This window comes from Pithys albifrons, chromosome Z, assembly GCF_047495875.1.
Source record: "Pithys albifrons albifrons isolate INPA30051 chromosome Z, PitAlb_v1, whole genome shotgun sequence".
NCBI lineage: Eukaryota > Metazoa > Chordata > Aves > Passeriformes > Thamnophilidae > Pithys > Pithys albifrons.
In genome coordinates this window covers 41625111-41650415 of record NC_092497.1, presented here as the reverse complement: position 1 = coordinate 41650415, position 25305 = coordinate 41625111, and the positions used below count along the sequence as shown (strand labels likewise).

General features: G+C 40.3%; 1 protein-coding gene across 1 annotated transcript in view; it reads left to right on the top strand.

Annotated features, from left to right (window-relative positions):
* UGCG (UDP-glucose ceramide glucosyltransferase) overlaps positions 1-10786 on the top strand; it is a 34282-nt gene extending 23496 nt beyond the window's left edge. Inside the window, exons 3-9 of the mRNA XM_071580126.1 lie at positions 1782-1884; positions 2763-2864; positions 3229-3341; positions 5750-5928; positions 6323-6409; positions 6821-7010; positions 8337-10786. Coding sequence (XP_071436227.1) covers positions 1782-1884; positions 2763-2864; positions 3229-3341; positions 5750-5928; positions 6323-6409; positions 6821-7010; positions 8337-8507 — 945 coding nt within the window. The 3' untranslated portion in view covers positions 8508-10786. The remainder of the gene's footprint in view (positions 1-1781; positions 1885-2762; positions 2865-3228; positions 3342-5749; positions 5929-6322; positions 6410-6820; positions 7011-8336) is intronic.
* Positions 10787-25305: the final 14519 nt, after the last annotated feature.

Below are 25305 nucleotides of genomic sequence, written 5' to 3'. Positions count from 1 at the left end.
AAATAAACCTGATAGTAATGTTTATGTAGAAAAGCATCTTTGAATTTCTTCTGCTTTTATCACATTCTTTATGTAATTCTTTACTTTGTTACTGCACCCACAAATCCCATTTACTGTGATTTTTTTCTGTTTTCAAATATTGGAGTGTGAAAAGTGTTTTTATTTCTGGTTGAATTCTTGGAGAATAGAGGTATAGAAGTGCCATTGCTACTGTGGATTGAAGATTAATTACCAGGGAAAATAGTTTTATTTTACAAATTTAATTTGATGCTCAATAAAGAACTAATTTCTTCTGTTTTTTATTTCTGTGGTGTTCAGGCTGCCAGGATTGTTATGTTGGGATAGAAGGACCTGTCTCCTTAATGAGACAGGTCTTTTACCTTTTAAAATCAGTTTTCCATGCTACTAAGATGGTAGAAATCAGACACTGCTTCCTCTTTAGCCAAATGACTTTGAGTTTGCCTTCTGAGAGGTGGAGATGTTTGTCTGATAAAATGCTTAACTCCCAGTTAGTGGTTAATGCTTTTAAATTTCCACAATATTCTGAATGCAGTTAGACTAGTCGTGTGTGTGTGTGTGGCAGTACCATTTTTAGTTGAAAGTATTTAACTTAAGATCGTCTGTTGTATGAAATACTTTTTATTGATCAAGAACGTCAGAAATTGTCATCAAAGAGCTCACAGGCAGCTTTCAAAGTTCAGATTACTTTGTGCTCAAGTAGTTCAGTGAAAATAAAGTCCAATTAGGTGATTGAGTAGTAAGTATAAAGGAGAATAAGAACTGTTTTGATCACCAGTTGGGACTCTTATTTACAACAGCTACTGTAAAATGTGGTTCAAAAAATTGTTTCTTGTTACGATTGAGTTTTTCAATCTTGGACTGTAAGAATGACTTCTAGGTATCTTGACCAGAAATTCTTATTTGCTGTGTTTTATTCTTTGTATTGGAGCTCTAACAGCTTGTAATAATTCAGTAATTTTAACAGGTAGAGAAATATTCAAGGAATTTGCTGGTAACGCAGAAACAGAAAAACCTTTATTAAAGCTTGCAAAGCTGCCTTAATGTTGAGTGATTCTTAAAATGATGTTTCTTTACTCGCTGTCCATAGCTCATTTAGCAAGCATGGAGCTTGATTGCTGAAACCTCTACTGTTTTTCCTTACCTCTTGTTGTTCCTTCAACAATTACTGTGTTAATGAGGAGTATACAGATACATTACATACCCATATACATGTTCCTGAGCTTACCTTTTTTATGCAATTAAGTGTATATATACGGGTCTCTGTGGGTTGCCTTCCAGCTCTGTTCTGCATATGTATGTACAAGGTAAAGCAGTGGAAGATGTAGTTCGAGGTATGCAGCCAAAGCATATCACAACCTCATTACTTTAATATTTTGAGTGCTGTAATTTCATTGAATATAATATTGAATTTAAGATTCGTATGTGAACAAAAACAGAAGTGGAAACAAAAATTTTACCTTGTATACCAGAATGTCTTATTTCATTACTGATACAAACCTTTGAATGACAGCAAAAGAAATATTTTTCTTTGCATTACAGAAGTTTAAGGTACAGCCCTTGTTCTTTTTTCACAAGCACTTAGTTGTACATTAAAATGTAGACCCATTTAGCTGTAAAACAACCCCTTTGGTTTTAATTCCATAACAGCACTCTATTTTTTCAGTTTGCTACTCTATTAAACTTTATTCCCTAGACCATATGGATATTAACTGTATGTATGTAAATATATATGTGAGTGTATACATTTTTGTTTTTACTAGTATGAAGTACTACTCTGTGTACAAGATCATGATGATCCAGCTATTGATGTGTGCAAAAAGCTCCTTGGCAAATACCCAAATGTTGATGCTAGACTGTTTATAGGTAAGCAGTGCAACTTGAAGGTGGGACTCTTACTTGTAAAATGTTAGGTACTCAACTCCATATACAGTATTCTAAAATAAATAGTTGTCTTGTCCAGCCCATGTTGGTTTTGTAGCTTAATCACCAGTTTGGGGTAAAAAGTAAGTTTGTAGTCAGTCTGTGACATCAGTCCAAAAATACTTTAGGAAGAATCATTTATGTAACCCATACATTTTTCCTTCTGATTTTAAAACAGCAGTTTAAATCCTGTCTTTGCACTGAACTAAATGTGCAGGAAGTGACTTGGAGTTTTGGCTGTATTGGAGCTTGAGGTCCTGCAATAATTCTGCTTCCTGTGTTTAGACTGTGGGTCTCTTTCTTTGCTTTGGATTTGAATTAGTGGAGGGAGGGGATATTGGAACAAGGCAGCAGAATGTTACTGGGTTTTTTCTCTGATAAACTGAACTCTGTCAGCTGGATGCAAAAAAGTGTCTCTTTTTTTTATTCTGCTCCTTTTTCATTCTTCTGCTAAAATTATTGTATAGTATAATGGTCATAATCATAGTCTTAGGAAATGAGATGGGATAGCATTTACCTTACAGAATGTAGTAATAAGTTTTACAGTTTTACTGCTCCTTTCATTAGAATGGTCTTGTTACCCTGCCATTTTGAGGAAGCATTTGAATATTTTTTCCCTTTTATTTCTCTTGTTAAGATCTAAAATACAGGTGTGAAGGTATATGTAAGATGTAAATACTTTGCGTAAAAGTGGACTTTAAGTGTTGGTGGGTAAACATTTACTGTTCTTCAGTTAGTACATCTAAATATTTTCGGTATTAAGTCTGAATTCTAAAAAAAAACCCTTACATTATTTGTGTATGATGTTTGTATTTTTTTAGGTGGCAAGAAAGTTGGCATCAACCCCAAGATTAACAACTTAATGCCTGGATATGAAGTTGCCAAATATGATCTTATATGGATTTGTGATAGTGGAATCAGAGGTAGGTGTGTGTTGTAATGTCCTGACTGTTAAGTTGCACTTACTCACTGTAGGCAGGCAGTTGTTGGAGACTATTTTTACCAAAAATGTAAGTAGAAATTAAAGTAAGAGGTCTGGAAAAATACTTTCATGATATAAGAAATACCTTTAAAAATACTGCTCAAACTGTTTCCATTGTACTTATTGTTGATCATAGTTATGTTAATCACTAATATTATTATTTTTCTGAAACTTTGTTTTTACAAAATACTGTGTGTTGAAGTACATGTGCTCTGGTAATAAAATGAGAATTAGTGTCCCTCTACAGTAGACTGCTAATGACAGAATTGCTTCATGAATTGTCTGTCTTTTCATTTCTCACTTAGTAACCCCAGACACACTGACAGATATGGCCAATCAAATGACTGAAAAAGTAGGCTTGGTCCATGGGCTTCCCTATGTTGCAGACAGACAGGGTTTTGCTGCAACCCTTGAACAGGTGAGTACAATGTTCTGGCCGGGGTGTTCCCTGTTTTCTTTTTTCTTGCAGAACCTTGCTGACTGAAAGCTGTAGTTTGCCTCTTGCACCTTTTGAGTGAAGAAATGTTTATTTTCAGCTGCAATCACACTTTGAACTATCTAGGATAAGTCCTAAATGCTCCAAAGTTCCTTTGTGATGCTCTGAACATTGATTCAATATTTAAGTTTACAATACAAACAATGAAGATTACAGGATGAAAACTATTTCAAAATTTTTAAAACTAAAGAGTGCTTTCTAGTGCTTTGTCAGAAAGGACAGTTCATTCTATTTAGATGTCTGAAAAGGCACACAGAAATGGCCATGACAAGTCAAGGTCTGGCTCACATAGTATCTTATTTCCAGCAGAGTTTACAAGCAGAACCTTTGAGGAGAGTAGAACAAAAGACTTATATCCTGTTTTCCTGTAATAGTGTCTTAACTTTGTGCAGTCTTCAGCTGAGAGACTTCCTGAGCAGGAAGTAGACTTTTACATTTACTAATCCTTAATAGTATTATAGTAAGAGCAGATTTCTTACATGAATATTTCCATTGTTTCTTTGAGTCCATACAAACTTTGAATGTCTATAAAGGAAATTCTGTAGATCTATTACATGATCCATCATCTTGTTCACTCTGACCCTTACTCTCTGTAGTGCTTTTTCATGTCTCCTAATACTTGTGTAAGAGAACGTGGAAAGTTGATTCCTATCCACCATCTTCATATCATTCATTTTGTTCTGTTCTCCACTCTTTTCTTTCTCAGTACGTTCTCTTTTGTAGAAGGAAGAGGTTGAGTTTTCTTGTTTGTTCCTTGTATTTCAAGGCATGTAATTTAATCTATTATTATTCTGAGCTGGCATGTATAAGGTATTTTGACTCCAAAACTGATTGATGGGGATCAAGGACAGAAATATTAGAGATGAAAATGCAGCGATATTCAGTGCTCCATCATTGCATGGAATTATCATGTGATTTTTTTTTCACCTTTTAACAGTACAAAGCCTGAATTTCCTCTTTCAAGAGAAAAGCAGAGAGCTATAGCACAAATTTTCTAGTACTGCTATTTTCTAAAGCAAAAATATGGCTATTTGTTAAAGCAAGAATTACAAGTCCTGATTCTATATGCCTGGAAGAGCATTTTCCTTCCAGATCCAGTATACTGCCAGACAAGCATGCCTTTTCTTGAGTGAGTTCCTGTAAGACCAGTGTGAAGGCAAGCTATACTAAGAATAGCAGCAAGAAGCACTAGCACTTATTCCCACTGTTGTTTTGTAGGACAGTCTCAATTTTGTGTTACTGAATCTCGTAAAAAGACTTGCTGTCGTAGTTAAGCCCAGCTGGAAATCAAGCACCATGCAGCCACTCATTCAGCCCTCCCTCTGTCCCTCCCACCCCAATGGAATGGGGAGGAGAATCAAAGTAAAACTTGTAGGTTGAGGTAAGAACAGTTTAATAAAGTCAAATACAGTAATAGTTGTAAATTGTGATAATAATGATGATCGTGAAAAGGGAAAAACAAGTGATGCACAATACCAGGTCTCACTACTGGCTGACCAATGCCAGACACACCTTCCTGACCCCAGACTGGCCCATCTTCTGGGTAAGTCCCTCCAGTTTATATACTTGGCATGAGTTTCTAAGGAGTGAAGTATCATCCCTTCAGTCAGTTCGGGTCACCTGTCCCAGCTATGCTCCCTCCCAGTTTCTTTGTGTACCTCCTCATTGACAGAGCATGAGACAAGAAAACAAAAAGGCCCTTAAATTAGGATAAACATGGCTTAGCAAAAATCCAAAACACCAGTGTGTTATGAATGCCATTCTGACTCTGAATCCAAACTTCAACAGTCTAACAGCTACTGAGAAGAAATGAATCTACCCTAGCTGAATAGCAATCTGAATCTTTTCTTCATTATTTCTGTATGCAAGTGTGCGAAATAGACACATTTCCCCTGCTTCTGTAGAACCATATAATAGGTTTCTAAGAATGTGTATTAAATAATGCAGCAACTTTTCACAAGAGGAAGGAGAGAACATGTCTGTCAACTATCCCCAGATAATGTATTAATCCTAGTAATGAGTCCATTACTTCATGGTTTTATATAGAGATATACAAATATACATATATATATATATATATCCATATTCCCTGAGAACCACATCAATAAGGTAGAAATATGATAGTGCCAAATGAAGTGCAGTAGTTCGATATGTGGATTTAAAACCTGCTTATAGATTTGTAAAAACACGGCCAGTATCACTAATAGATTTCTTGGATTTGGTGATATTTGGCTGCATCTAGCACTTTTACCCTCCAAATGTTTTCAGAGCAAAAGTCAGTGAGTAATATTGAAATAGAAAACTTTAAATGCCTGTTCTTGTTTTGACAGGTTTATTTTGGAACTTCCCATCCAAGGTCATATATTTCAGCCAATTTAACTGGCTTTAAGTGTGTAACAGGAATGTCATGCTTGATGAGGAAGGATGTCTTGGACCAAGCTGGAGGACTGATAGCTTTTGCACAGTATATTGCTGAAGATTATTTTATGGCCAAAGCTATAGCTGACCGGTAAGATGGTTTTGAAGTAAGCTTGTTGCTTTAAGTGTAGTTCAAATACTTTTTTTTTTAAACACACGTGTATTCAGACCAGTTTCACTTACAGATATCAAACATGTGAATGACATGTGCTTTGTCTTGTCAGTATAGTTTTTTAGAAATAACTAAACTGTGTCACTATCAATTCCTTTAGAGAAAAGTTTCTGAGAACTTGGTTTAAGTATTTGCTTTTTTCCAATGAAGAGTTTTGATATAATACAGTGGGTATAGGCAAAAAAAAGTGTAATAGTATCACACAAATGCCAAAGAAGCTTTTCAAGACTAATAAAATTCTTGTGTGTTTGTGATCGCATTGTCTTTTGCGTCTTTTATTGTCACATTTTTAAAATAACAAATTCCTTTTCAGGGGCTGGAAATTTGCAATGGCCACACAAGTTGCAATGCAAAACTCTGGTTCATATTCTATCTCTCAGTTTCAGTCCAGAATGATCAGGTAAAATTTTAATCTTTACTTCTTTTCCCACCCATCCCTGTTATATGCTTCTGATGGGGATGACCTGAAATGACAAGAAATATATTTTCCAAGCTAATTTGATCTAATGGTCAGTATGCTAAACTTCAGTGCATAGCTTAAAGCACATTTCTTTGTGAGATACTGAGTTTCCACAGAAGTAGGACTGATACAAGCATTAAAAAGAAAATTAACCTCCCCCAACCCTCAGTACCTTTTAAATGCTGTCTTCAGTATGTTTGAAGGGAGATTTTTTTGCAATGTTTTATTTGGAAGTGTAAAGTAAATGACATTAGCATTTTCAGAAAATACCACAATGGCTCATTTTATGAGGTGGGGAAGGAGGACATAATGTGTAATGAAATGTCACAAGTGATGTTTTTTCTTTTCCAGGTGGGCCAAACTAAGAATTAATATGTTGCCTGCCACAATAATTTGTGAGCCAATCTCAGAGTGCTTTGTTGCCAGTCTAGTTATTGGATGGGCAGCTCATCATGTGTTTAGATGGGATATAATGGTATTTTTCATGTGTCACTGCTTGGCCTGGTTTATATTTGACTACATTCAACTAAAAGGTGTTCAGGTATGCAACTTTGTTTTCGTTGGAGGTTATTAAAGTTCCTATTGTCATCTCCTTCAGCAAAAAGCTAAGCCAAATTACAACAATAAAATAATTCTCTTGACATCAAGGAAATTACAGGTCAAATCCTGTCACTTCTCAGTCTTCCAGCTTTGTTTAAAGTGTGTTTATAGGAGCAAGTGTGCATGGTTGCAATTTGGTGTTCTACATGCACTTGCCTCTGCCTAGTTTGTTTATCTGTCCCCTTAATCTTCACATTTCCAGTCTGCTCTAATGCAGGCATATACAGAAATTTTAAGCTCTTTTAACAATACAGGTTTTGTGAGATTTTTTGTTTAGTTTTTTTTATCTTCGTTGTTGCATTGTCTTATATTTTTTGAAGTATATATGTACTCTTAAGTAAGTTTTTCACTCTATTTTGGTAATAATGGATCTGAAGGACAGCTGTAGCCTACTTGTAAAATAAAATCTTCCCATTACTAGGAGTGAGGCCTGAGAAAACTTTTTAGTATATAGATGTCACAAATCAAACAGCATTTGTTCTCCCAATGCTGTAGAAACTATTTAGACTGTTTTCTGTTGTGACCACATGCCATACAAATCAAATCTATAATTACTTGTGTATTTACCAAATAGTTCTCATCATACTGGGAATTACTATTTTGGTAGCCTTAATGCATAGTGCAAATAATAAAAATGTTTGGGCTTGCGGTAATTCTGTAGGACTGCAGCAGGTCCATTTAACAGTCACTTTTTGATTAATCTTTTCATCATGCACAGCATGTAATAGATCATTATGTCTACTCTTCCTCTTCTGAAGCTTCTTTGATTTCAAACTCTCCATGTAGCTGGAAGTTCTCAAAGGAGCAGGAAATACCAAGAGGCTAGAAGCCTTTTTATTTAGTTCCGCATTTCCTATGCAGTAGGCTGAAGACTTTATTTGAATTTCATTTATCTGGGAATGTGCAGGAATGGTCTATATAGATCCTGGGGTCTGTGGCAAAAACCTGGTGTCTCTGCTTGAACACAGTTTTATAAACTTCAAAGCTTATAAAAGCCTCAAAAACATGAAATTGTCACACTTTTCCTTGCCTGTTGCTCTACATACAGGTGTCTTATTCAGACTTTCTGGTCTTTCTGCCATGCTTCTAAGGTTTAATATGGGTAACTGTATCTTGAACAGGAAAATAGCCTTGGCTTGTAAAGAAAACCACTATTGGTAGGTAAATCTGCATAGTAAGCCTTTGAATAGATTTATCTGTAACACATATTTTAAATTCCTTTGAAATTTCTCTTAAATAATCAGTATGTTGTTTTTGCTATTTCTAGGGTGGTGCTCTTTGTTTTTCAAAACTTGATTATGCAGTAGCTTGGTTCATCAGAGAATCCATGACAATTTATATTTTCCTCTCTGCTTTATGGGACCCCACTATTAGCTGGAGGACAGGACGCTACAGACTACGTTGTGGAGGCACTGCAGAAGAAATTCTTGATGTATAGCCACACATGTGCAACTGTGAATGTCAAAAAGAGAAGGGGGAAAGAAAAGTATTACAAATTGTTTGTATACTCGTAAGAAAATCTACCTTCAGTAGTTTTACTACTTATATGTTTGGTATCTGTTCTTTAATTTATTTTTGCATGACACTTGCATCTGTTAAAATACATCAGTAGTCTTGGCCAAATGGTACCTCTCTCCTGTGTACAATTAGAAATTGAGAGAATTGGTCCTAACATCTACTTTCTATAAGAAAGCTCTGCAGTAAACTTTTTTTTTTAAAGTAACCTCCTGGATGTGAACAGCTTCTTACTCCTTGGTGCACTAGCCTAGCAAATCTAGGGTACATGTAGCTATTTTCCAACTGGCTTGCACAAGTCTGTACATAGTAAAATCACAGAGGTACAGCTGATATTTTGTTTTATCCCACTAATTTGAGCTAGTAATAGGACCTTGGGAAAGAAGCTCTGAAATGCTTTATGCCTACCTCTTGTATTTGCTGCGGAACAATATGAATGGAAAGGTAAAACTGCTTTGCAAAAACAAACTACAGCTGGAGTCTTGTGTTTATATGTATATAGGAAATATTTTAATCATTGCAGTGAACCAAAAGGGGACTGAATTTGATGGAGTTGGAAGGAATTACTGGTTAGGCATGTATTGGAGGCATCTTTTGGCCAACTCTGACCTGGTTCTGTCTTGAACCTTGTTAAGCACTGTGCTGTAACTAGCCAAGCTGATCCCCTCAATATTTCCATCCTTTTTAAAGGGTGTTTGTTTTTCCCTGTGAATGAATGCATTTATTGCTGGGGTGTGGAAAGAGTTGTGTGTGGGGGGATGTGAGGGGAGCACATAATAGGGGATAGAAGGGAGCAGAAATACATTTCAGAAACATTTCACACACAAGCTATTTTCTTACACAATGTCTTAAGAATGTAATTTCATGATGCCGGTATTTAATATCTTTTTAAAGTGAACACACATACCTATAGTAGTCATAATTAAATATCAATTGAAGTAGATATTGTGAATATATTAAAGGGCCAGCTGAGTTTGCTGTTACTGATTAAAATTGTAGTCTTAATTTAGATACCTTACTAAGTCTACTCTTTGCTTTTTGCCTTCTGCTGTTAGTCTAGCCTTTAAATTGGACTTCTGTATTCCAGTGGTATGACTAAAAGGACTAGATTATAATGCATGCCAGGTTGTTTCCCTCTCTCTTCCCTGTACCTTGGTTTTCAACCTCATTGTGAATCTTCCAAATTTGTGGTGAACTGGACTTGTTTTCTTCAAACGCTTTGTAATTAAAAAGCCACAGTGAAGCTAGAGAAGAATGTTGCATAAGCCTTTTGTTTTCATAATTGTATTTATGCTGCTTTTCTTCATACAGAATAGCATTTTGTCACTGTGAATGTGAGCTGCTAATTACAAGTTATGTCAACAAAGCAGCTTTAAAAGTTGGAGGATGATGTGTAGCATATTAGCAATAATGACATGTATTTATAAAACTGAATTTTTTACCTTACTGAGCCAATCCCTTACCCATCATATGCTACACAAGCATAATGTGTGTGTGTGAATTGTAAAATGTACTCTAGGCCAAGATGCTTTATGCACCTTAATATCTCTCTTGCCTTATGATAACATGGGACTTTTTTAATGGGCATTTCTGTATGAACAAAGGTTTGTGATGCATGCTTCATTCTTTTCATGTGAATCAGGAAGAAGCGCTTTTCCTGAGGAAAGTTGCACACTGAAGGCTAGTCTAGTTGTGACCCACGAAAACATTCTTCTTTTAAAATTGTTTTTGACATAGTTGAATTTTGCTGAAAATGTTTGTATCTTCATTTGTTTTATGAAGTTTGATGCCATTCATTGCACTGCTAAAGTGAAGCTTAGCTTGCCACTTAGCTTTATGCTGATTTCTATGCAGGCAATGGAACAGAACCAAAAAAGAGGCTGAACAGACTTACTTCTAAACATACTAGGTGGGGATAATTGCTTAACAGGTGCTTTGGTATTAGCAGAGCCGTCTTTGGCTATGAAAAATGAAGCTTCACTTAAGCAAATGCTTTCATTTGGGTATTTGTTTGATGATGAAATAGAAACCAGCACTGACAAATGTTGTAGAAGATGCTGCAACAGTACTTCTAAAAGTTATAAACAGCTAATGTAAAGTTGTGTTGGTCTACAGATGTGTAGAATACACCATGTTTATTTAAAATAACTGTCTTGTTTTTCTTTTATTTAAAAATAAATTTTGAATACAATCTGTTTGGAATACCAGGGGTTTTTTCCTCCTTTTTTCAATGATGCTGTAATGTGACAGCTTTAAGTATTTATGGCAGTTTTGATTGATTTCATTTCTAATTAGTCTTCACAGCAACAAATGAGTTTTTTTACAGCCGCACCATCTCTTTTGGGTTTTATATTTGGCTGAAATTAACTCACGTGCATAAATCCGATTTTGAATTATCCTCAATTTTTTAGAATTATCGTGGTGTGTGAAAACCTCACAAGTGAACAGAACAGTTCCCTGTCTATCATAACTAGTTAGTCTAGACTTAGATTTTAGAGATCATACCTTTGCCACAAAACATGTGGACATCAAGAAGTAGTATTGATCCTTTGCTTTCAGGTACAGTGTGAAGAAAACACTCTGCACTTGCTTTGCCATCTTGGCTTTCTTTTTAATCTCTTCCCTAGCATTTATGAAGATTTTCATGTGAAACTTAATAAGAAACTGTGTTTATGACAAATTTCTTGGAATCTTGGAGGCAAAGCGTAAACAAGGTCCACTGTGATCACTCAGACTATTCATAGAAACTTAAATGTTCCTGTGTGTGCTTTGTGCCTAATGTATTTGCAGCCACCAGGCGCAATACCTAAATCCTCTTCCCTGAGTCCTTTTATTTTCCTGCCAACTATTCAATAATGTTGGCATTTTATTATGTACCTTCAGTTGAAGTCTTTCCCACTTGAACTCCTGTTGCCATTCTCTTGTTTCCTGTTCCTGAGTGCTGACTACCTGTATTTCCTCTCAAGTCTGTTTTGTCAGCTGGAAAAGCTTATCTCTAACCATCTGCTTTCATATATCACTTCTGAAAGCTGTTTCATTCATCCTAAAAGCTATTATTCCTCACACCTAATTTCTGACTATCTGATTTTAAGGTGGGTGTGAGCTCCAGCCATTCTTGGTGCCACCAACCTTGGTGGCACTGGCTGTTGAGGTTAAGGAAGCCTGAAATTTTGTGTGGCAATAGTTAGACTTTTTACAGTTAAACAGTGATTTCAGATGATATAGTGTCTATGCTTGCATAAATAATGCTTAGAAGAGCGAATGGTAGTACAGAATGTATAGAATGGCAATAATCTCAAATTTAATCCAGTTTTTGGATCTGAAAAGGGATAAATAGAAATTTTAAATTAGTGATCGGTTTATACTGAATGGTCTACTACTTGAATATTCAGAGTGAATGCACAATTTTACACAGGGCTTTTCTTATCTCTTAAACTAAATTCCATCTCTTAAACTAAATTCCATAGGCAGCACTTACTGTTGTAGGGCAGTTATCTCGGCAGATGAGGATTTCTCTTCAGAAAGTCATCTCCAAGATTCTTACCCAAGTGTTGTAGAACTGCACTGTAATTGAAATCAGTGACTTTGGATGTGCTTTTAACAAAAAAAGCAACCCAAAACAAACCACACACCACCCACCACAGAACCAAACCCCTGTAGTTCCTGAGCCTTTAAAGTTGGACTGCTTTAAAGGTTGTATTGCAGAAACCAATTGTCATTGCCAACTCTCCTTACTGATAATAAGTGATAATTCTTATGGTTGAATTCCCCACAATCTGCTTTTGCTTATTTGGCTGATCCCTGGAATTTGAACCTTTCAATATGCAAACAGTTTAATGAGGTGCTTCAGACTGGTTTAGTCACTGCTTTGGATGCTTTAAAGATTCTGGTTACCTGTTTCAGGGGGAAAGTTCTTGTAAAGTGTTTCTTTCTTTGTAGCAGCTTCCACTGGCTGCTGGCTCTGTTTTCTGTGCTAAGTCCTATCTGCAGATCAGTGTCCACTTCTCCCTTCAAATCCATCTTACTAAACATAAGCAAACCAGTCAGTTTTATGGATCCTAAGGCTCTGTCCATGTTCAGCTATAACCTTGCAAAGTCGTGTCCAGTGTGTTTCCTTTCCAAAGGCAGTTTTAGGTTAGTGTTTGGCAAATGTTCTAACTATGCTGAAGCCCTGCAGAGTGTATCTGAAAAGCAAAGTGTTGAACCACCATTTTCAGTGGAAAATGTGATGCCCAACTTCACACAGCTTAGGTAAAAATAACTAGCTAGCTTATTCCTGTAAACTAAGAGACTAAAAAGTAAAGTAGTGTTTCTAATATTCTCTAACACAGCTTTTGGAATGCTTTATTACTTGAATTCTTGTCAGAACAAAAGTGGACTGCTGCTTATGTGTGGTTTCTGCTTCTGAGGAGAGTATGCTTCCTCTTTGTGATCTTAACCAGACCTAGTAATTTTTGCCTAATTGTTGATGTGACTGCAGATGCTCAATTAAGAGCTACAAACCAGACAGACTTGCACTAGAAGTTTGTGTATTGCTGCTTCTTTCTGTCTCATATCTCCACACATTCCCCCAGCACTTTTCCCTGTTGCAGACAGGAAGGAAGGGCCTCAACCAGACCATGTGCCAGCTGCAATTAATGGCCATTTTATGTGCAGCCAGTCTGTGGGTGAATGGGAGAGGTCAGGCTCTTGTGCCTGTACAGGAAGCCAATAAGCTCAATGGGAGCACAAAGCAGGAGCTGTCAAAAGAAATCTCTTCACTGGATTTTGACATGAAGTAAGTTGTCACTCTTGACTTGAGCTTTGCATCCTCTGGGCCTTTGTTAAACTTAGATCTGCTCACAGGGTTGAAGTGAGCTCAAGGCAATATAAAATTCTGCTGTATGATGAGTAGCTTTTCCTCTTTTAAGGCTTTCCTGTTGCCTGAAAGAATGTATTTTTGTGTTCAATAGTAACTTATTTTTGTTGTCAATAGCTTCGTCCGTTCTCTGATACCAAAATACTGGAGAGGTGCTGAGACAACAGAAGGCCTGTAGAATACACTGATAAAATACAGTAACACATTCAAAAGTGACCCTCCATGGAAATCGGAATGTATGAAGATGCTAAGGAGCCTTGGGAGGATTCTGTTGGTATAAATACTTTTTACTTTTCTATTGCATGTATACGCACTGCATATATAAAGGTATATGTGCGTATGGTTTTATTTATGAACTTTCATATATAGTTATATATGCACTAATGCCAAAATGCAACCTTGTAAAAAGCCTTGAATTTGACAAGGCTGTTATTTCTACAGGTAACCATACACATAAAATAATGATTTTACAGTGTAAAAAGACAGCGGCTCAAAGTTGAATGAATCAGGCGCCTCAGTGGCTCATGTGTTCAGTTTCATTTCATCTCTCACTAAGCAGACAGAGAAAAGCTCAAAAAATATAATTTTTTTCCTGGACACTTAGCTTATAAGCTTGAACAGGTTTATTCATCTAGACTTTTGGGTCTTCCACTGAGAGAGTATTCAGCAACTCTGCTGCCTTAGCTGACATCCCCCCAAATGTGAGCAAGACAAGACACACATATTAGTGACTTGCCTCCTTTCTGCTCGGTTTCACTGGCTTCTGCTCTTCCCTATTGAGGCAACGGTTTTGTCCCTGTGGGTCTTTATATAAAAGTTTTGCCAAGGAGAGAAAAAAGTGGGAAGGAGAAATAATTGAATGAGAGCTAGAACTGTAGTGAATGCAGTGTTAAATATGCCTGTGACTAATGCTCCAGAGGGAAGTACAGTCAAACCTGGGCATGAATAATGGAGGTGAAACTTTAGAAATGTTTATAAAAGAGTTCTTGTTTAGAGAGAGGTGAGAGACCTCTGAGATGTTTCTCAAAGCTAGATCTCTAGAATAAGCCTTTTTCTGGAAATTTTGTGGGGCTTTCAGCAAGATCTGTTATGCTGAGTGGCTGGAAAAGGAGGACAGCAAGACAGTAGGGTTGTAGCACACCCTGCAGTTCAGCAGGAAGATGTAACAACTTGCAGCTGTTGTCTCTTGGTTACAGACCATTCAGAGATCTCATTTTGGCTTCCTATGTCTTGAGGCATTCAGCTTCACTCCTGCAGATGACTCGTTATATTAGGCTGTCTTGTCACTGTTGGGCCATTGGCTGAGCAGGGAGGAAGCTCCAGCTGCAGTGGCATGTCTGGTTCTTCCCAAAGCTTGGGAATGTCTGCAGTTACAGGCTTTATTTGAGGTGAGCATGTTAACTCTTAAAATTGTTGATGGTATGGTATGGTAATGACTCTACCATGAAGGGCCTGTGCTGATGCTGTGAGACCTGGGGAGTCTCTTTGGCTAAAGGGGGGAGAAAAGAGCTGGCAAATGGTGGAAGGAATGTTTTTCTGTAGGTAAAACACTGGTGGTGTGACTAGGAACCTTCTTACCGGAACAGCACAGGCTTACAATGTTGCTGTGTTTCAGGCATCCTCCTGCAATGATGACTGCGCATGAATACGAAATGATCTTGTCTGTGCAGACTGACACAAGAAATGGTCTCATTGTAATGTGTCAGCAATATGCTAAGTCTGCTAGCAGTGAACAGTTGTATTTGACATTAAGTAGTATGTACATAATGACAATCCTTGTGCAGCTAGAGTACAACTGCATAATATTTTCATGCTTTGCCTGTCAGATTGCTTTTGTATGCGGGAGGTGATGACTAAAGGGATTATTTCCTTTAGCTTAAAAACATAACTGAAATTACCATCAGAAGTGAGATTTGGCATCTCCAGCCCTCTGTCCCAAGATTGATAGAGAAGCTGGTACATTTCTGCCTCAAGCAGTCTGTTGTTGGTGAATAGTGGACCCATTCTTTATCAACATATAAAGTAATAAAACCAATTCCATAAAGCAGGAAAGACTACAATTTTCCATATGGTCTGTCTCAAGGCTGTTCTTTGCAAGTCTCAGTGAAGCAGCCTAAGCCCAGCAGCAGAGTTCTGCCCAGAGGCCATGTACCCATAGGTTGTTCAAAGTGCTACAGGTATACCAGGGAAAATTGCCCTTTGAGTCCTTCAAATGGCTGCCACGGGTGGTGACAGCTGTTTTGCAGGACCACAGAACCAGTTTTCTGGCCACAAAATTATACCATTTTCCACTGCATGAGTAGCATTTCCTGCTGTCTTTTCAAATCTAAGTACAGCTTACATACTAAAGGAAAGTATCTTAGAGAATAATGGAGGCCCTTTTTACTAGACGCTTTCTTCCACTTCCAATACCCAGTAGTTTTCCCCTCTAAAAAGGCATCATGAAGTTCATCTAAATTATAGCTCCCAGTGCCATGTTGGGTTTTTTTCACCTCTCTAGGCTGTTGGTTGTTTTGAGCTTTTTGGTACCCAGGAAGTTGATGTCATCATAAATAGACTGGACACAGTTTTCTTCCTTTTTCCAAGTAGGAGATGGCAAATGTCTGAAGGGACTGAAGCTCTGTCATTTCAATGCTCTGCACTGTGCTGCCTTCATCTGGTTTGTGCTGTAGCCTCTTCGGATGCCTGCTGCATCTGTGACAGCCGTTTTCTCCCAGTGCAACACTGTAATCATCATCATCATCATGGCTAGGCTTCGCAAATGAAGATTTGAGAAGGGCACTACCCACGCTTGCTGCAAGCGTGCTGGTGGCTAAAAAGGCCGATACGGGATAGGCAGGTCCGGTCACAAAAGGCACAGCAGAACATCTCCCTAGGTGATATTGGCAAGGAATGGTTCTTTCTGCGTTGTCTTTTCTCCTCAAGACTGACTCTCCGTGCATTCTCAAAGGAAGCAGCAGTGTCGTGAATGGTGTGTCTCCATGAATCCTGATTGGAGGCCAGAGTGGACCATTGATGGCGGTCAATATGGCCAAGGCTGAGGTGTTGTTTCAGGGAGTCCTTGTATCTCTTCTTCGGGGCTCCTCTCTTGCGGCAGCCGGTGGCGAGTTCACCATAGAGCACAATCTTCGGAAGGCCGTGATCCTCCATCCTGGAGATGTGCCCTGCCCAGCGCAGCTGCGTTCTCATCAGCATGGCCTCGATACTGCTGACCCCTGCCTGTTCAAGAACAGACACATTGGTCATGTAATCAGACCAGTGGATGTTTAGGATTGAATGGAGGCAGCGCTGATGGAAGCATTCGAGAAGCCACAGGTGGTGGCGGTAGATGACCCAGGATTCAGACCCATATAAAAGAGTAGACAGTACAATGGCTCTGTAGACGCTGATCTTTGTACTTTTCTTCAGGTGTTTATTGGACCAGACTCTTTTATGGAGTTTTCTGAAGGCTCTGTATGCCTTTGCTAGCCTGTTGTCTATTTCTTTGTCGATCTTATCATCTGAGGAAATGATACTTCCCAGATAGGTGAACTGCTGGACTGACTTAAGCTCTGAATTGCCTATGGTGATGTGAGGATGATGGAAGACTTCTTGAAGTGCCGGCTGCTTTCAGGGCCTCATAGAATCCTCTTTGGTCACGCAAATCTGCACATAGTTGTGTCTTTTCTGCTAGGTCGAGCCACCATTTGTTCTGGATGTCTTGAAGTTTCTGTTGGACCTCACTGCATGCAAGACAAAAGGCGGCTTTTTTTATATGGCAAGATGGCTGAGCAAGGTGTGCTTGGTGAGCAGTTTTCTTCTTCAGCAATTCCTGGATCTCTTGATTGTTCTCATCAAACCAGTCTTTGTTTTTCTTGGAGGAGAACCCTAGGGACTCTTCAGAGCACTGCAGGATGCAACTTTTAATATGTTGCCAAAGTGCTTCAGGAGAGGGATCTATGGGATTATCTTTAAGTCTAGTTTGAAGGTTTCCCTGGAAGCTGTCTCTCACTGTGGCTGTTTGAAGATTGCTGACTTGGAGCCTCCTCCTTGGAATGCCGCCTCTCTTAGGTTTGGGCTTGAGGTAGAGGTTAATTTTGCAGTGAACAAGGCGGTGGTCTGTTTGACATTCTGCACTCGGCATCACTTGAGTATGACGGACATCACTGACATTTCTCTGTTGTACTAAGATATAGTCAATGATGTGCCAGTGCTTGGATCGAGGATGCATCCAGGTTGTCTTCAGGCTGTCTTTCTGTTGAAAGATAGTGTTGGTGATGGTGAGCTGCCGTTCTGCACAAAACTCTAGCAGGAGGCGTCCGTTGTCGTTGCAGTTTCCAACGCCATGCTTGCCCAGGACTTCTTTCCAGGCTTCAGAATTCTTACCTACTCTGGCGTTGAAGTCACCAAGGATTATGATCTTATCATCTGCAGGAACATTTTGGGTGAGGCGGCGCAGGTCTGTGTAGAATTTGTCTTTTTCTGCTGGGTCAGCTTGGAGAGTTGGGGCATATACGCTAAGAAGAACAACTTGTTGCTTGTTGTGTAGAGGGAGGCGTAAGGACATAATGCGATCGGAATGACCTGTCGGCAGATTTTCAAGTTTGGAGGCAATGGAGTTTTTAATCATGAAGCCAACTCCTGAAAGGTGTCTTTCGGTTTTGGGTTTGCCTGACCAGTAGAGTGTGTAGCCAGCACCATGTTCTTTAAGGCTGCCTTCCTCATGAAGACGAACTTCACTGAGAGCAGCAATGTCAATGTTGAGCCGTGACAGTTTGTGGGCAATCAGAGCAGAACGATGCTCAGGATGTCCACTATCCCCAGTATCAAGCATGGTTCTGATGTTCCAACATGCGAGTGTTAGTTTGAGCACACCTTTGCAGGCAGGTGTATGCCTTTGAAATCTCTTTGTTTTTGTTTGACCGCATGGAAGATGCCGTTTGGCTGCGGTTATCCAACCGGGTGTGGAGATGAACTTTGTTAAGGCCACCTTTGCTAAGCCCCTCTCCGTGTGGAGCAAGCAGTGCTGTCCCTAGAAAAGGCTGCTTGGTCATTCAGGATGCTGCTGCAAGAGACTGTCATCTCCGGGGTCAAGTCTCTAATGACCCATATCCTGAACCGCCTGCATGCAGGGTTGGGTCTGCGGCTTCCATCTGCTTCCTATCACCTGCCATTTTCGACCCTCCCCTGTCACCACAGGGCTATGCAATGTGGGTGAACCCTTCAAGCCTGTGCAATGGATTTTTTAGGCGAGGCACAGCATGCACAGAACTGGCCCCACCCTTTACTCCTGAGGTTCATCTGCCATGGCCTAGCAAGCTTGGACAGTGACAGCGAATACCTCAGGACGTAGGTTTGGTTAGAGTATCCTTCTCTTAGATGGATGGCCTTACAGGGCTAAGCAAGCTCCATCTGCCCGGGTTTGGGGTTGGAGTTGTCCTTCTCCTAGGATGGTTGCCAGACGGCTAGCGAGCCCATCCTGCCCGTGGACACACTTTGTCTGACCCTTCAGCTGAGACCTGTCTGGCACGGGAGACCCGACCAGTGGCACAAACCACCTCCAGCATAGCTCTCAACCTCATGAGGGCATGCAAGCTTCTCCCCCGCGACAAGGGGGTGTCCCCAGAGAAGAACACTGTAATCAATGGATATGTAATTTCCTCTATCAAGAGAAATTTGCCATTTCCTCCCTTCTGTTAGCAGTTGATCAAAATCAGAGGGCACTGAAGGGCACATTCAATTCCAGGTTGGTGAACCTTATCTCCATGTACCTCAGTGTGCAGGTTGGTGAACCTTATCTTCATGTACCTCAGATGATGTAAGACTGACATACTGATGCCTGGCAATCCCTTTCTCATTTGCTTAGCATTTATTCAGACATAGAGGTTGTTTGAAAAGCCTCCTTGCAGTATTTCTGTAAAAAAGCAGTCCTTGCTACCCATGTCCTAAATAATGTTTCTGGTTCCTGGGCTCTGGGCTCTTCTCCATATTTAGCTGAAACCTGTTGTTTGGGTGGGAGAAAGGTGCATCTCTATCCACATGAGTTTGATACAATTGACTAAATCCAGGCATCCATTTTCCTTTGTCTGCCCAGCTGATGAATCCTTAAGTGTTTTTCCCTGTACTGTCTGCTTAAGTCCTTTTGTGTGACAGCCTCATTTTGCTTAATTATTACCTCTGTGTCCTTTAGAAGCACTGTACCGATATTCACAAGTCCCGAGGCAATGAATCAAAAGACACCAGTCTAAAAAAGCTGTGTAAAAAAGAAATTTCCACCCCCCACCAGACAAGGTCCATGTTACCACAGGGACCTCCTTGGTAAAAATAAGTATCAGATTCTTCAGTGGAAGATAATCACTGTTGCTGCAAACAGCATGAAACAACTTGGTGTCCACCAGGATCTTCAGATCCTTTACTGCCAAGTTGCTTTCCAGGCAGTCAGCACCCAGTCCTAAGCCTCTGGTTGTTCCCCTCCAGATGCAAGACTTTGAACTGCTTCATGTTGAACTTTGTGAAGTTCCTGTTGGCCCATTTTTCCAGCCAGACCAGGTTCATCTGGATGACAGCTTGACCTCCTGGCTGTCATATGTACAACAGCACTGTGTAAAAAGGTAGCATGAATCTGAAATTATTTTACTTGAATATAAATAGGGAAAAAACCATTCTATTACTCTGAATTGAAAGCAAAAAAATCTCCTTCTCAAAATGAAATAAAAACAATGCAAACAGATTACTAATTGTAATCCTTGGATTTGATTGCTGGCTCCATCATTCATTCCTGAAATAACTGAGTAAGAAAAGAAAATAAATGGGGTTTGTAAATCTGATACATGCATCTGGCCACAGATTTTGAATGCCTTCATTACATTTTGGTTAAGTCATCTTTCCTGGGAATCAACAAACTGTCCTTCACAACTAGCATTTCTCTTTGCCCTGGTGCCCCTCCAGTCTCTCTGCCAGGTTTCCCCCTTCACCTGCCCAGTTTTCCCACAACCATCATCTTACCTCTACGTTTCCCATTGTCATTGTCTTACCTCTATGTTTGCTCTCTCTCCCCTCTTGCTTTCCATTTATTTCCTCACAGCCAAGTGCAGATGCAGGCTGTTGCTCTCTGCCCAATAGAATGTTCATGGGAAAGAGTTGCATTTCCTTATCTCTGTGCTTGGTGCAGGGACTGACACTGCTCTCTCCGATTTTGCTCTTCTCCATTTCTAGGAGGTACTAATTCACACAGAAGGTGACCATGTGTATGCTGTTCATGTGCACCCCTCCTGCAGGACTGGCATATGGGAAGAACCTGCCCCTCACTGGAGAACAAATGCAGAGGCAGTAGTGGTGCCTTGATGGCAACCATCATGCTGACCACCAGCTGGTCCATCCCACTGTTTCTATGCCTGAGAGCACAGCGAGCAGTGAGACTGGGTAGCGTGCATGGTGGGTTTCTGCTGAGTTCAGGGTATGTCCAGCCTCTGTGCCAGAACCCACTGCTTAAAACCTAGCAAGTGTACTCAGGGACTGCTGGAAAGGGGTCCTGGATTCTCTGGGAATGCTTTGGAGCAGTGAGAAAAGCAAGCTGAGGAATAAAACAGAGGATTTAGCTGCTGAGTGCCTGCTGTCTTGTCTGGCTATCCTCGCATTCAAGAAGCCACTGCAAAGAATTTCTGTGTGTCCAGCACCTACCACATGCCCCTAAGAAGTCCACTCTCTTGGCTTAGACAAACTAACATGCCTTGTGGTCCTCCAGTGTGCCAAGGTGCTGGGTGTCAACTTCTGAGCTTGACAAGACAATGGAAGTTGTAGGCAGGTGTTGAAACACACCCTTCACAACAGAAGTTTCAGCATCTGCTGCTTTCAAGGTACAGGTGCATTTGGGCAGAGGCTGTGGAAGTCAGAGGGTTCCTGAATTCCCTTGAATTGTGCCAGGTGTAGTGATGCATAAACCCTTTGCAAAGCTGTTTCAGCAAATAAAAGCAGTTGCAAAGCAGGAGAGGTAGTCAGGGTTGGGTTTGGGAGAATTTTGGAGATTAATTTGTTTGTTTCTTTGTATGTTTGGTTTTTGCTTTAGAGTTGGAAGAGCTCAGTGAAGGGTCTGGTGACTGGCAGAGGGAGTAACTGCAGTAACCAACACCAGTACAGGCTGCAGTGATCTCACACCCTCAGACAGTGATGCCTTTTATGGCTTAGCTCAGATTTAAACCCACATGCTGGGGTTTGGATGTTGGGGTAAGTAACTTAGGTTTTATGACTGGCTATTAAAGCATGCAGCTTAGCCATAAAATATATTAAACTGTGGGAATTTGAGTCGTATATTGGATGAAGTTTAGCTTTAAATTAGCTAAGTAAAATTAACCTTGTGTATATTGTATTTATATGCAATATATACACTTTCAAACTAAATATAGGGATTGTAATATTAACTACTCATTTGTATTCTTTAGCAGGATATACTTTAGATATATTTCAATAAACATAAGGTATCATTATTTGTTTGTAAGTTTGCGCATGTAAATAGGGGGAAAAAAGAAAATATGCTGTTAATAATCTCTTCCCCTTTATTTTCTCTTAAATATATAACATTTTTATTTTAGTAAACAAAAAACCTGTTGATTTCCATGCTTACCTGTGGGCTCTCTGGTTGTGTTTGCATTCTTATTTGCTAGAAAGAAGTTTCATTCAAACACAGCAGTCTTTCAGTAAGGTAACAGATATTACAGAAGTACAAGCAAACTAAGTTCTTAGCCTTGATTTTTTCCAGAGAAGTTTTATTATTTATCTAGCAGCTATAGGGCTGGATTTCTCATTGCCTTCATTTGTTCCAATACAAAAGAGAGGGAATAAGTATAAAATGCTGCCATTTTGAAATCTAGTGCCTTCCACCATCTTTATTCTGGTTTGACTGATAGAATGATGCACAAGGCAGTACCTGTGTCCTCAGTGTGTCTTGTTTGAATGGTTATAGTGGTATATGCCAGCACTGTTGTTTGGAAATAGTCTTTTTTTAGCCATGATTGCTGGTTTTTAACTAATGTCTTTATTGCAAATAGCCTTTCTCAGGTCTCTGTGTTTGTGAGTGTCTCCTCCAGACAATGTTCCCTGCTCAGAAAGGACAGCGATGTTTTGTGGCTGTCTTCCTGACAGCACTATGCATAGAAAATGCTGTATGCTGTTGAAGTGTGACAAAGCCCTTGGACACTGCCACAGGGGGAAGGTGAACGTTTTTTCCCTTACAAACACGTGGCAAATTCCTATGTACCTACCACATCTTGCATTCGTATCTGGGACAAGGGATAGTGGGAAGACCTTGCTGCGGTATTTGGCTGTGTACCTGTGAAGGTGGCTGCACCATGTGAGAGCAGGGCCCAGGCTCAGGATGTGGAGGCTTCACTGATGTGAAAGTAAATGCCATGAAGACTGAGAGCCTCCACTGTGCATCATTATGACCTATGATGGTGTAACTTCCTTCTAACAAGCTCAGAGCTGTGACCTGAGCTGAGGCAGACTGAAAGTGAATGTCATTAACCTATGCCACACACTATGCTGTTTTCCTTCTAGGCTGTCTTTAGTATTCTTTTTATTCTGGGTATTATTTACTTGTGACACCCATGAAAGGATCTTGAATTAGCTTTTGGACTTAAGTGAGGTTTGTAGATAACATTGTTTCCTTGCCTTGTTTCTTGCATTGTTTCTTTGGTGGCTGAACAGCTATTTGATATGGGAAGGTTTTCTGAAAGCCTGTTCTAGTATCACTGCCTGATGCTTTTCTGGTTGCCAGCCTTTTCTCCGTTCACCTGAGAGCACAGGCCTGCTGCTGGGTATGCAGTTTTGCTAAGAGACAAGCTTGGGTGAGTACACGAGGGAGTGGAACCTATGGGATATATGGTGCCATGGCCAGTGTGGTGCTGGGAACATGGTATCTGCAGATGGGTGTCATTGTGCACAGCTTCAGCAGCCCAAGGCAAACATTCCTTGAGATGTGTTGCTTCCACGTTTAATTGTAATATAAACCTTGAGTAACTCGGAAAGTGAGAAGACACAGCCACAGGCTGTGCAAATGTAACAGTGCCGACTGGGCTGAGCCAGAGTCAGGTCTGAGGATGCTGTTTAAAGTTATTCATCCTGCCCAATTTCAGACCAAAAAGATGGCTGTCCAAGAGAGCAGTTCCTACTGCTGCCAATGGACAGATTTGTCTTGGCACAAGGATCAGGCCAATGCTGGAGAAATAATTCTTTCACTTAGAGGTGGTGGCACCATCTGGACCACTTTTGTCTGAGTCAGGATGGATGGAACAACGTCATACACAATGTGAGCTGCAAATTTCCTACTATGATAACCAGGTGGCTTCTGTAAGCCAAAGCTGGGGGAGACAGGCTTTACAGCAGATTCAGAGAAAGGCAAGGAAGGTGGATGAAGATGGTAGGGCTATTTTCTTACCCTTAAGACTATTCATACCTCTTGCCCTTTCTGGGGCTGGGAGGAAGTAATTTAGGAGAATATTCTTATCAGTCCTCATTCAACCCTGCTAGGGTTATCACTACACAGGGAAAAAGAGATGAGTGGCTCCCTACACTGTCCTTCTACATCAACAGTGCCACTGAAAACTGTAGTCAACACAGCCCATTTTTCCTCATGGCACTGCACAGGTGAACCTTCTGCTGTTGTCCAGTGTGGATTTTCCTGCTGGGCTCTCACACTGGAGGAGAGAGTACAAAGAGGCAGAAGTGGCAGAGTTGGCACAGTCCTTATGTACTGCTGGTGCTGCCAGTGCAAGAGGTGCTGCCCTTAGGACCCCGTGGCAGGGTTGTATAACCAGGTTTCCATTTCTCCAAGGAGTTGTTGCTGCTGAAGTCTCTTTGCTACCCAAGAAGTGCCAGTTCAGTGCCAGCTCCCCACAGCATGTGCAGCACCAACCCTTTGAGATGCCTTAGGGGGTCCTAGTGTCCCTGTTGAGTCCAAGTGTCACCTGCAGGAGGTGTGGGCAACACTTGGGAGATAGGCTGTTGCCTAAAAACTTTGTGAAATGTGGGCTGTAGACGGAGCTAGCTGCCCTGTACTCATGCAGGGGGTAGCATGCTGGATAGAACAGCTGGAAGCAAACTACATCCTTGTATCAGAGAGTACTCAGTTCATTATTCTGTGTGCACAGTTACACTATTGCTAGTTCTGATCATGTGGGGACATGAAACAGGGATCTCTGCAACCTTCATAGCCACCAGTGGTGCTGCATTGCCTGGGTCTCCATTTGTGGTGCAGCATACTCCCTAAACGAGGTGCCCACTCTCCACAGGTCTTGGTGAATGGACCCCTCCTACTGAGGGGAGTAAATCCATTTGTTACCCTCCTCAAAGTGCTTTTTACATTCTCATGCTCTGGGAATTCTCAGCTATGAGGTCAGGCAGAGGAAACCAGTAGTCTCACTTCACAGGAAATGGTGCTGCAACATGGCACAGCCTTTGCCACAACTCATTAATTTCACAGAAACCACATCAGTGCTATTTATTCAACTGACACATGCTGGATACCACAAAGGTCTGTGTTGCTCTCCCTTATTTTTTTTCATAAAGGAAGAAGGTGATGCCATTTTCAGAAGACAGAGCTTTCTGAAGCATACTGAAGAGAGTGAGATTTGTGGCAGTAATGCAAGTGACATCAGTGTTGCCATTTAGGAGAAGCACGTGAACAACATCCTCTGCCCAGCTGCTCTTGTTGTGTACACATTACTCATCTCCTCTTTGCAGTCTGGATAGGAAAAATCTGCAGATTTTTCCAACCCACTGCCAGATAACACATTTGTTTTGTGCAAGTCCAGTTCCTCTACAACTCTGTATGTCTCCAGAGAAGCGACAAAGGCCTGTAATCCTTGAGGCTGGGAAGAAGGTTCACACC